The 13,895-nt window shown below is 29.7% G+C and overlaps 1 protein-coding gene across 3 annotated transcripts in view; it reads left to right on the top strand.

Moving 5' to 3' along the window:
• The window catches only part of LOC139513890 (serine/threonine-protein kinase Nek10-like), a 31,773-nt gene that overhangs the window by 4,825 nt on the left and 13,053 nt on the right, over positions 1–13,895 (top strand). Inside the window, exons 3-13 of one of the 3 annotated variants that reach the window (XM_071302829.1) lie at positions 7,084–7,144; positions 7,599–7,819; positions 8,098–8,224; positions 8,637–8,715; positions 9,982–10,049; positions 10,451–10,530; positions 10,744–10,830; positions 11,523–11,612; positions 12,136–12,267; positions 12,608–12,695; positions 13,084–13,128. In XM_071302829.1, coding sequence (XP_071158930.1) covers positions 7,084–7,144; positions 7,599–7,819; positions 8,098–8,224; positions 8,637–8,715; positions 9,982–10,049; positions 10,451–10,530; positions 10,744–10,830; positions 11,523–11,612; positions 12,136–12,267; positions 12,608–12,695; positions 13,084–13,128 — 1,078 coding nt within the window. The other 2 variants (XM_071302830.1, XM_071302831.1) reach the window with 2 other exon arrangements.

Genomic DNA, 13,895 nt, shown 5'->3' with positions numbered 1-13,895 from the left:
TTGGTACATCCAAAGTTTCGGGAACCAGTTCTTTCTTATATGCAATTAAAGGTATGTTGATTTTTTCAGTACAAGACACCATAAAGTGTTGCTTTGAAATGCAATGATTGCCACTTTATTTGAACTTAAAACAAAAGAGGTGTGCCTATTTGAAACGGAGGAATTTAACATAGAAAGCAATGGGACCATGAATTAGTGGTGTACTTCCTATTACAGAGAATCATCAGAAATCCAATTTTTAGAAGTTGTACCTATTCCAATGAAAATAAGTCAAATTTGATGTTAGTAATCATGTTTAATCATCTTTTTTTGGTGAAACATCCTGTTTATGGGAAATTTAAGCTCTTGAATTGGCATACACAAGTATTTTAGCCTTTTATGGTCATACAACATGCATGCAGTTAAGACTTGACTCCAAGTTCTTATTTTTGCATTTTTTGTGATTGAAATCAATAAAACATGTATTTTATGACTTGTATATGGTATAAAATAGCTCTTGGTCAAAATAATCTTATGATTTTTCAAGTTTTTTGTGTTTTATATGGTAGCCTTTTACAATCTATGCAAATGGTATACACTAATATAAGAATTCTAAAAGCTCACTGTACATGCAATTTTGAACCAGTTTAGCAAGTTATCTAGCTGAGAGATATATAAATTGCTCTTAATAATCTATGTTTTACCACAGAATTATGGTTTATACAAAAAAAAGCCCTTTTCCAATTTAAAGAAAAAAGGGGGGACAATTTTCTCATTCATGTCTTAAGTTTGGACTAATATATTTTTATTTGATGAAGAACCTCTGATTAAAATATGACTATTGGTAAGCACATAGCTTTCCTAATAGAAATTAATAAATAAAACAATGATATTGAGAATAAAAAAAGTATATTGGCCATTGGTAATACCCATATGCAGTTTTCTTTGAATAACCCATATGTTACTACCAGTCCAATTTGAGCTTAAAATTAGTAAAATAGTATTTGAGCTAAAGCTTTATATGTTTTTTATTGCTTGAAATAGATCATAGAATGAAATAAAGTAATGCTCAAGTCAATATAGCAAGTTTGGTTCTGTTATAGGTGTAACACCACTAATTCAGGCCCGGCCAGAAAGCACATACCAGAAAGTAGTACATATTTAACACAAAATAGTTCCTACGCATGAGTGTAACTTTCAAAATATGTAGAATATTTAGGTATTGTTGGTATCAAATGAAAGCTGAAGGACTGGTGATCATTGTAAAACACTTTTGGACTTTTGATTTTGAATATTAAAAAAAATGCACCAAATTTTAAAAAGAGGGTACATTTTGTCTGTTTGTCAGATCTGAAGTACCTGTTTTGGTACATCCAAAGTTTCGGGAACCAGTTCTTTCTTATATGCAATTAAAGGTATGTTGATTTTTTCAGTACAAGACACCATAAAGTGTTGCTTTGAAATGCAATGATTGCCACTTTATTTGAACTTAAAACAAAAGAGGTGTGCCTACTTGAAACGGAGGAATTTAACATAGAAAGCAATGGGACCATGAATTAGTGGTGTACTTCCTTCTTTATAAGTTGACATCAGAAGTTATCTCCCTTTCATTGTTTAGTTATTTTGACAGCAGATAACTATAGCCTTTAACAAACTCATTAATTTTGTGTGTGTGAACTATAGATTGTATATGCCTGTTGTTTGATATTTTACATTCAAGTTCGGGGTACTATTAGAGTACAAATAAGTTAAATAGAAATTAAATAGGAAAATTTTATGATGTAGACTTTTAAATTTGGCTACTTTATAAGTTGATGTACCTGTATGGTATATATGTTAAATCATTTTGGGATAGTATGTTGGCCCCAAGGTGACCTTTTTTAGTTGAATTGTGTCTGTTGGTTTGTTTTTCACAAGGAAGGTAGTTTACGTCGGTCTGTCCATCCTGTAAAATTTCTTCTCATTTTTGTTGAGAATTCAAAATGATAGCTTTCTGAAATTTGGTACAAGCTTCATGTATGCATGCTATTCCATGTGATGCATCTTCTCATTAATTGTCTAGTTTATTTTCTATGTATATTAAATACATTTTGTAGCAGGTGTATTTTAAGGGAACAGAAGTTCAGCTTATTTTAGATATTCCTTTAATTAGATATTAGCTAAAGTATCTGCCTTATTCTTTTGTTGTTGATTTACAATTTCAACCATTTCTATGGTCCAAGAATCAATTATCTTAATCTAAATCTAGCATATAGACCTTAAACATACAATTGCAGGAAAATAAAAAAAGGTCACAACAAATCATTAAACAGGATATTTATAGATTGAAATCTATCTTGTTGTTGGAAAAAAACCTTGTTATATTGTATGGTACCTATGTATCCATGTGTTGATGTCATTAATTTTGACTCACAAAAATTACAATAATTTTGACAATTTGAAGGTAATCATTATTGTCCTGTCACAATGTTAACAGCCATCTGTATAAAGCAACTTATCCATGTTATATAAGTACATGAGGATTTAACAGCAACTAATCTGTGTCATGCCAGTACATAGGCATTTATAATGGTTTTTATGAGAAGAGAATATCATCATTTTTGAATTATTTTTTTTGATGTAAAAAATGTACATGTTATTAGGGATCAAATGTAATTTAGTTAAATTTGCTTTACAAACTTTAATATTTTAATAAAATGTAGCCTAGGTTGATGGTTTGTTTTTAGAAAGTTTTTTTTTTTTACATTTTGTACAATAAGTAAGATTTTTCTCATTTTCAAAACCCACACAATTTCAAATGATGCAGTGGTTAATTACATAAATACTCTACGTTTGAAAATTGAATCTGAATTTATTATTTTATTAGATAAATTAAATATATAGTAATATTAGCTTTACAGATAATAAATTTAAAAGTGAAAGTTTAATGTTTGCATTACATAATAAAGTCAATAATGTGTATACAATGAGTACAAAGGGCAAAGGTCATTTTTATAGGAATTTAGTAAGGAAAGTGTCATTTCTATATATATATATATAAATATTTATAAAATCATTCAAGTAAAAGTTCTATATTATTGAAAATAATTAGTTACCACACCTACAAAATGTATTTAACGATTGATAATTTCATTTATAATGATCAAGTATGATGTATGTAGATAACTGAAAGTCCTTTATAAAATGGCAAATTAAAGCTCCAACACTTCGAATAAATTGAAAATAGCTGTCATATTCCTGACTTAGTACACAATTACATTATACATGTCTACACATTTAGTGAGGTACAAATGGTAATTCAAGGGAAATTTGAAAAACATTCATAAGTTGTCCTTTCACAACTTGAGAAACAGTGCAGATTGAGAGTTATGATGAATTCCTGTTTTGATTCTTTTTAACAAGAAAGTCTTAATGTACCAATATCAATTTAAAACTAAAGACAAGAGTTGAGCACTATTATTTGAATAATTAATAATTGAGTCAATTTAGAGAACATACCACATTACATAGAACCCTTATTCTGATTCCCTGTTTAATTGCTTAATATTATTGCATGTTAAGCTGAGAAACAATGATAATGTCCAAGTCCAAGTCTTTAAAGCCATAAATGGATCTCACAACCTTTCACATTCTATTTTCAAAATCAATATTCTACCAATTATTGAAACGCTTTAGATTTCCTGCATTGAATGTTTGAATCTAGCTTTACTCTACATTGGCTCTGTAAATAGTAAAATGTTTGTCTTATGTTGACATGTAGTACAGATTGAACCATTTTGTTTGCTCCTCCTAAAGTTCCATATTGATGTGGAGGATGAAAGGCATTAGCATTGATTTTATAATTTACCACATGAATTAAATATGTCTTTATTGTTATTGATATATTGACTATTGCTAATAGTTTTATAATTATGGTTAATTTAAATGTAGTAGAATAATTGTATTGAATATTTAAAGTCACACTGAACTATTGGTTAGAAATGAAATTGGACTTTAATTGACTGGAAAATCACAATCAAAGCATTTAAAAAATGATTTAAGAAAAACTTAAGTAATTCCAATTCTCTCTTATGTCTTTAATTCATCTCTTTTTATACCATTGCTGATCTTTTGTGGTCTTTATTGTCTTTACAGAACATATTGTGTTAGGTTTTATAAATGTTGTACTATTAAATCTTATTACTTAAGTAATGAAAACAAAAGTATGTTTGGTGAGATCACTTTAAAAGTGCCAGTCATCAGAAGCAGGATATTTGATTACAGGTAACCCAGTTCAATTTTTACAGGTAACAGTTCATGTCTGTTCACGATCTTTAGAGAATACCTTTGTAGGTTTTTTTTTAAATAAATGAGTTTCTGTATACCTTTGCTGGTGGTTTAAACACACAATATGACTTTTGTTGACAGAAGTAATATATCATATCACACGCCCCCAACTATTTACATTATTATAATGATATAACATTTATTTAGGGTACATTGACATAGTATTTAAATCTCTGGTCCCGTTACTTCATATATTTTTAATTGCTGAACCGATTTAAACATGATCGTGTGGAAGCATGATAAGTTCAGTCTTGTGTGGAAAAAATGTAATTTACATTGATAAACCATAACACAATATTTCAAATGCTTGGTTAGAAGTATGAAAAACATGGACAAAACTTGTAAAATGTAAGTCGCCAATTTATTTACTAATATTAATTGTAAGTTGATATCTTGTTATTATTTTGCCATTGATTTGAGGGATCTAATATAATTCTTCTAGTTTAATGTTTTTGTTTCCACTCATTGTTAGAGTAAGATGTTGGAATATTTAAATGATGTTTAGGTTCTTGGATTATTTGTATATATGAGTTTCTGGAGTTTTATGTTAATTTTATTGTGATAAATTTAATTTATTTTCCTGTTTTCCTTTCCCTTTTATTGATGAATTAAGGTTAAGCCTTTTGCAGTTTAACATTCATATACATGAAGCTTTAATATTTTCTCCCTAAAAGATTCAAGTAAATCTGACAAAGTCTCAACTGATGTTGCCCTTAAATTTAATTTTAAAAACCTATATATATATAATTTTCTCATATGATCAACAGGTTCTCATAAACAAGATCTGCAGATTGTGTACCTCATATTACCTTATTTGATTAGAACTACTTTTTAGGGTTTCCCATATTCTAAAAGTTTGGACATTAAAGGTTTAAGGTCAATAGTTTTACGACCTAACCCCTAAATCTGAGTTAATGGAGATGAGTAAATGCCTGCATTTATTCAGGACACAAACATCTCTTTATGCACTTGACATTAAGAGATTTGATTAAGATTATTTGTATTATTCCTTAGCTATTTACAACCAAGATGTCCATGAACTTGAATACTTTGCATTTGTAGCCATAATCAGTCATGCTTTTTAGTTACATGTGATAAAATTGCTGAAGGACCCCTTCCTAAATTATTTGAATTAGATATACCCAATCGGGCTGACACCCTAAAGGTATAACTATCTAATACATACCTTTATTAGGGGATTAACTCTGCTTTTACATTTCTAAGCCAAAATAAGGACAAAATTTTTACTACCTAACACCAAAACCATATATATTGGAGAAGAATGAATAATCAGATCTAATTATTTTGTTCCTTAAAAGTTCTGAATTTACAGTATCCTATATGTGAGGTCTTTTGCAAAATAATTTGGGGAAAAAAACATTTCATGGTGTTTTATTGAAAAAGGATCATATGAACTAGTTTCACCAGAGACATACTTACTAGTATCATAATATTAGTCTTGTTAGGCATATCTATCAAATTAACCTATAATAAGTGTTGATAAAATCATAATATAAGTCTTATTAATGAGCAAATTAACCTATGATAAGTGTTGATAAGATAACAAGTGCCTTTTAAATAGTTATATTTATACAAATTTCTTAAAGTTTACACAGAAAAGCAATTTATCATTATGAAGACTAGAAGCACGTAGACATTTTTATATATACAAATGCAAACTTTACTGAAGTCTTTACTTAAGGTTAATAAGATTGTTTAAACATTGATGATCTGTTTTAAATTGCTTTCAAGTTTATTGTCAAACAAAGGATTGGAAAAGTGAGAATTTGTAAGAATTTTATACCACAGTTAAATAGGTTTAAGAACAGCTATATTTGTAAAAGTTGTAATCTAACTTAAAATGTACTTATCATGCTTAATAGGGCTTAGTGTTTTGAAAACTTGATGCATAAAAAGCAGCAAACTATGATAGAACACAGGGGGTGGGGGTTGGTAAAGATAAAAAGATTATAGTAAAATGTTAATGAGACCTATTAACCTTGAAAATGATATGTGTTAGAAGTGCTTATTAGCTATATATATAGAGGTGATATAGAATGGTTGAATGGTTTAACTTTTGTTTTTATTATAGGTTTAAAACAAAGATCTTTGTTGATTATTTAAATTGTTATGTCACAATAGAATTCTGTCACGATTTAAAGTTCATATTTCTGGGTCAAGGAGGTATATTTAACATGTTTAACTAGATTTACTGTTATGCAGTGGTACTTATTATATTAAAAGCGCGAAGATAAGAGTATGAACAAGAGACTTCTAGAATAAACTTTGCTTTGTCTGAAAGATGATAGGTATAATTACTGGTGACTAAAATAGAAAGTTCATAGTTACTAGACAACATGTATATCACTCTATTTCATCATTAAATGTAATGACCATGTATATAGCTTGTGCAAATACATCAGAACAGGTTTAACTGAATTGGTTGATAAACTGTAGCATTGAACAGTCAGTTGTCAATCTGAAGCAATGTAATGAAAGAATTGTTCTTGATGTGGTATAATTGTCATTAAGATAACTATCCACTTAATACAAGGACAACTACAGGTCACCATCAGGCCTTTAACAAGGAGGAAAAAACCTATACTGTATTGTAAGAAGTAACAACTTATACAAGGCAGATAAACGTGGATCAACTCTATAAATTGCCTCATAAGGTTGAATAATAAACAAATAAGACAGACAGCAACCATTGACAATAGAAAATGACCAATGAAGTGGATGCTTTTCCTTTAATCAGTATTATTTCATATTTTTCAGAGAAGGAAAGAACCTCAACAACCTCTTACACCTAATAAATACACCTGCCAGTAAACAACAGGTAAGTTCACCTGTATATAGTTGACAGCATACTCTTAGTCTTACACATGATGATATACCTGTCTGTAAACAGAAGCTAAGTTCACTCTATATAGTGGACATCATAATTTATCTATACTTTATGATTTCACCATCATGTAAGCATTTGACATCAAGTTACAAAAGTGATCTACTGGACACCATACTGTTACATTAGATAATAGAAAGAAGATGTAGTATGACTGAGTGCCATTGAGACAACTCTCCATCCATATCAAAATTTATAAAAAGCTAACAATTAAACGATGAGAGTATGGCCTTCTGCGCCTAATAATAGGATGATTATTAAGATAGCCGACACCAAACTCTTACACTTAATCACTTATAAACAAACCTAAATGTACACAGTTAACATTGCAATAATCTTTTTCATCTGATATCTGATACAAATCTACATGTTTGTTTTCTGATTTTAGCTTCCGTCCATAGAACTCTCCTCTAGTCCTTTAACAAAACAGACCCCATGGCCTCTACCTCAACCAAAGTCAGGTGCTCATCAGCTCCAGTCTACAGAATCAGTGGCGCTGGAGAAGTTTAGATCGAGGTACCAGTCAGAGAGGAACTTCAGTCAACATCCACAGAGTACAAAGTTTTCTGAAGTCTTCACAGCTTTAATCAAGTACAGACTATGTTGCGAGTAAGTTTGATCACCTGTATTTTAAATTTTTTCCATGTGCAATACCTTATGATACAAAAATATTGTCAAGAATGTACTAACTAGAAATGTTCAGAGAAAGTTGAGTATATTTTAAACATCTTTAGTGATTTGAAAATATTCAGCTTATTTTTCTATGGCCAGACAGGAAATTTTCACCACATTTTGTTTTATTTTGTGCAAAAATTTTGATGTAAATATCTTCAAAGTTGTTATGTTTATAGTTTCTAATAAATGTTTATACTGTTTTTGTTTTTCAGAGAATGGATTATTCAGGCTCCACCAAAGAACATATTCCTTCTTTTATCCTGTCTCAGAATATTAATGAGAGATCTTACTTATCAGAAACAGTTTTATCAGTTAAATGGTCTCAAATCTCTTTCAGATGTAAGTATAGATCTTAGTAATCAGAAACTGTTTTATTAGTTAAATGGTCTCAAATCTCTTTCAGATGTAAGTATAGATCTTAGTAATCACAAACTGTTTTATTAGTTATTTGGTCTCAAATCTTTATAAGATGTAAGTTGAGTTTTTATAAGAAACAGGTTTTGTCTGGTATACAGAACGATTTAATGGTCTCAATTTATTATTGGATTGAGATGTTACATACAAAGTTTTCTCATTTTATTAGTGTTGTTTAGTGATATCTAGATATCTCCTATTTTGAATGTAGAAAACTTAAGTGTTCTTAAAGGGGAAAATTATTCTGTATTTTTAATTTATTTGGAATATTTCTAAAGAAAATTCCTAAAAATGTATACAGATTCAGGAAATAATTTTTTTGTCATTTCTGTTTCAGCATTTCCAAAAGGCGACACAGAGTTACCTAAGATATGGAGAAAGTCCCTACATTGTGGATATTCTTAAAGAAATGTCAAGTAAGTATCATTATGTATGCCTGGCCTACAATATTATGAAGTTGTGGTCACATTAGCTTGCAATTTAGGACATATATATATATTTATCCTCATGATAAGAAATGTTTAAATAATATGTGATGTGAGGTTGTGAGTCGGGCACAGTATTCTTTAAAAGTCCTTAAATGTCATTTAAAAATAATATATTTAAGAATTGAATGCTTCTTTTTGTAAATTTATTGGGGTGTAAAAGCGTTGACCGAAGTACATTTTGTATGAAGCGCGGAAGCGCTTCATTCTAAAAATGTACGCACGGTGAACGCTTTTACAACCCTATAAAGTTACAAAAAGAAGCATTCAATACTTATAATTACATTTTTTAGCTATGATCATGAAAACACGAATTTTATACATTTTATTATTTAATTCACCTGTGCACTTTATTGTTGGAGCACGTGTTATCATGAGTGAAAAGTTGTATTGAGCAATGCAACTGCTTACAGAATAACATGTGATGTGCAGTTAGCCAATCAGAATAAAATATTATAATGAAACATACATCTAATGTAATTATTAGAATATAAGACATTTCATTGTTGATTTCATTTATTAATCCCAGGGGCATTATATCCAATCTATGTGTCCAGTTTAATATCTTTTATCAAGTTAAAAAAATGTTGGTCAATGTACATTGAGTAATTACTATGGATTCATTATCATTCGCTGGATATCAATTTTCGTAGGTTTCATGGGTACAGCCGAACCACCTATTCAAATGTTCAACGAATTACAAATTTTCTATAGGCTTTTTATGCATATATTAACAAAACCATGAAATCAAATATCCATGAAACTGCAAATTTTTCTCAAGCCGCGAAAAATGATACCCACGAAAATAAATGAATCCACTTAACTGTGACATTTTTATGACTTGCTACACTTGTTCATTATGATGTCAGCTTTATATATTTGCTACATTAGGGTTTTGTCCTAGATTTTGTGGTTCTTTGATATGAAAAGTGATAACCTGAGCAGAGCATGGTGTCCAATGAAAACATATTCTTGTTTTAATCTGTAGCTAAGTAACATGATTATCCTTTCTCAATTACTACTGTACCTCCATTGATGATCCAACATGGGACACTAAGCACACTCCAAAAGTAGAACTCATTTTAGAATGGTTATAAATCTGTGAAATACAGCTACGCATAAAGTGTTAAAGTGTATAATTATTAGTAGCTATATAAAATAAAACTTATGATTTCACATAAAACGTTCTTTTAACAGACATTATTCAGAAGATATCTGCCATTGGAGAACAGAGAGAATGGTTGATAGAATATGAAGCACACAATGTAAGTGTCATTTTAACTTAATTCTTATGCCATTAACAGATTTCAACTTATTTATTAGGATTAATTAGTCTATGGCTGTTTTTATACAGGAAAATGAAATGAAGAATTTACTGATTTTAATTGTTTTTAGGCTCAATGATGCATTTTCTACCTCATTATGTGAATTGAAGCAAATATTAGTTTATCTGATGAGAAAATATATTGAATGAAAAATTGAAATGTCATTTACTACTCTTTTGTTATGTCTTGATTTACTGAATCTTGATATATATTTAATGATACACTTTGATACTGAATTAACTGACATGATACATATATTTGAAATGGGTTTTTTTTTCTTTAATCGTTTGTTTGCTCATTAACAGACAGGATACATGATATTTAAAATGTTTTAATTTTAGTCGTTAGTTTTGCTGCTCCATGCCAGTGATGTTATAGTTCTACATTGCTCTTTGTATGCATTGATTGGATTGGCTCAAAGGTTAGTACTTTGACAACACAGATAGGGGAAAAAACAATTTTATGTAGATTATGGAAAATTATGATTTTAAATAGAAAAGTTTGATAAATTTTAACAATTATATAGGTATGACATATATTTTCTTTTTCTTTCAGAATTATCAGTATTTTTTCTTAATCATGAATATTCATGAAAATAAATAACTATATATACAGTTGTTTCTCATAATTTCAGCTCAAAACCAAGACAGGAAATTGGAATGCTGAACTGTATAGAAATATTGTTGATAATAGTGCAAGAGTATGATAACTTGTCTAAAAAGTAAGTCAAATATTAGAAATGTATAAGGAATGGTAGAATAATAAAGAATCAGTCTGTAAATAGATATGTTCTGATTATCAGGTTAATGTATAAGGAATGGTAGAATAATAAAGAATCTGTCTGTAAATAGATATGTTCTGATTATCAGGTTGTATGCATATTGATATTGTGAAATATCAGCTGTGAGTATTAATATCAAACTTTTTGTCAAGTGAATGAGTTCCAAAAGGCTTCACTATGTGCCAAGTAGCTTTACAATATAAATATATGCACACAAAAAGATAATTGATTTAAGGGGTTGTATTTGCATATTTTGCATGATATAAACAAATGTTTTCTTTGTTTCACGAGCAAACCAAAAGATTACTTGATAATTTAGGTTCAAACTTATCCATGTCCATTCATACATTGACTTTGCTTATATGTCAGGGTCAAAGTTAAGTCCAGGTCAATGTATTTGATGTCTCAAAGCCATGATATGCAATTTTATTAAGAGCCGATAAGAGTGAGACGACACATATTTGATGTTAAGGCTCAGAACTCTCATCATTTGTGGCAAAATTATTTTTTAAACTGCAGATTTACATTTTTGGCAGATAAAGTATCCTGCATTTCTGCTATTATTTATATTTTAATAATATTCCGGCTATCCTTTCAATCTTCATTTTTAAAACCTATTTTTGTTTTGACAGATTGGCAGCTAAGCTGTTACAGTTTATGTGTCAGGATCCTTTATCACGAGACAGTGTAATGATACACGATGGAATTCCAATTCTTCTAAGGTAATATAAATATAGAAATACACACACTTACAAACATACACAATATGTAGAATATTTATTGTTCCCTGTGTATCATTTAGTCTTTGTCAATCATACTGGATTTGTTACAATGGTACACATTGCTTGAATTAACTTCATCAGAAAAGTAAAAGGTTTATTGCTATAGGGAGATGTGGTATGAGTGCCAATGAGACAACTCTCCATCCAAATAACAATTTATAAAAGTAAACCATTATAGGTCAAGGTACGGCCTAAGCCTGTTTGAAAAATGTGTAGATATAGAAACTTGTATGGTCAACTATACCTAGTGAGTAACACACTAACTTTCCCAAGTTATATTTCAAAAGATGAAACATTGAGATCATATCTGGGAACAAATACGTTAACACAATAAATTATCTTTGAATATTATGTATCTGCCCAAAAGAGGTGTGGTTTGTGAAACAGCTGTATGCAACCTATATATATCCTGCACATCCCCCCCATTCATGTGTAATAATTAGTACTATATTATGTGTTTCAGTCAACTCCACAGTGACAATGTTAATTTATTATGGCATGTCGTATGGTGCTTAGCTCAACTTTGTGAAGATCCTGTTGCCAGCAAAGAAATAAGACAGATTGGAGGAATTCCACTTCTACTTTCTCTTTTGCAGTAAGTTAGCTATATGAGTATTACATGGTCCTCAAATATATAAAATTTTGAAGTTATAAGAGAAGAGAATGGAAATGAGGAATGTGTCAAAGAGACAACAAATCCACCAAAGAGCAGAACACATATTGTATATTTATAGTAACCAGAACTTTGGACAAAAGTTAGAGGTTTTAATTTAAATTTAACAAAAAAGAAATTTAAATGAAAAATTGTAATGAATGCTGATAATCTTAGTCCTCTGGATGTCTATGTCTCTTTTATTGATAATATGAAATAGATCTATACAAATTACATCTCTTTACAGTACATAAGTTGTTATTTATGTATTATTTTATTTCAGTGATAGAACTTTTGTAACCGAGAGAATGGAGAATAGTGAGGGACCAGCCAGTGCTGGAGCCCATGGGAGGACCCCTGTTGTTGATGATGTAAGTAGAATGGGACTAACGGTTTTAGGCTAGGAGTATGTTAATTAAAGGGGCAAGGAGAAGGGATAAACTTTGTCTGTTGTTAAATATACAGAATATTTTAGTTCAGTATAAAGTAAAGGATGTATAGATATAGGGAGATGTGGTATGAGGGCCAATGGGTCAAATCTCCATCCAAATAACAATTTATAATAGTAAACCATTAATATATAGTTATTTTTAACTAGTTATTTGAAGAACAATGAAGGAATGTCTATTTTAATATTATTAAAAAGCTGATATCTTCTCTGTTGCATTGAGCTTATTATGTTTCAAAGATATGAATAAAAGTAAAAGAAAATAAATGATAAATAAAGAATTGAAGACACATTTTTTATTTGACTACTAGGCTATATGGGAGACAATATTAACCAAACCTCGAGGAATGTCGAAGGTAATTGGTGTGTGCTGTGTATATCATCATCATCATGGCACATCCTGTTATGAACCTATCATGTCACTTCCTGTTATGAACCTATCATGTCACAGTTAATAATATCCAGATTACATTTAAGTGTTATAACCCTTTTTGTCCTGTAGGAAGATATCGTTTTGAACACCAATCATAAGGCATCATTCAGTTTCTGATAAGAAAGGGGAACAACTCTGTAATTTTTACGTTTTTTTGTTCATGATGCTAACAGAATCGGTTCAATTTTTGTTAATTTTAAGGTCCAATATTTGTTCTTGCGATCAGTTTTCCCAACTTGTTATTTTAAAGGGTATAACTTTCTCTTTATGAATCCCTACTTTAATAATTAAATAAGTTTTACAGTGATAAACCAGCCCACAAATTTAACAGTTTTAATTAATTAAATTCATCAAAATCTTCCTGTACTAATAATTAAAACTGAGAACTTAATGTTATTATGGTTGCTTTCCTACCCATTGCACAAAACAGTTTTACATAAAAAGTTGAACTTGATGATATTTATATCAACAGCATCAAAAACAAGTACAAGAGTATTCTGACAAACTGGATTTTCTCTGCTATGGATACAATAGAAATTATGTGTAGGCTTTGCCAATTGTTGATAATCATATTAAACATTTATTTATTCCAATTATCCCTATTAAAATTGGCAGTTAAAATATAAGGTGATTATTATATTTGTCAGGGAAACACCTTGTGTGCTGTGTTCATAAAAGCAAAAGTCATCT

The sequence above is a fragment of the Mytilus edulis genome, chromosome 2, assembly GCF_963676685.1.
Source record: "Mytilus edulis chromosome 2, xbMytEdul2.2, whole genome shotgun sequence".
NCBI classification, from domain to species: domain Eukaryota; kingdom Metazoa; phylum Mollusca; class Bivalvia; order Mytilida; family Mytilidae; genus Mytilus; species Mytilus edulis.
This window is presented reverse-complemented; position numbering and strand designations above follow the sequence as displayed.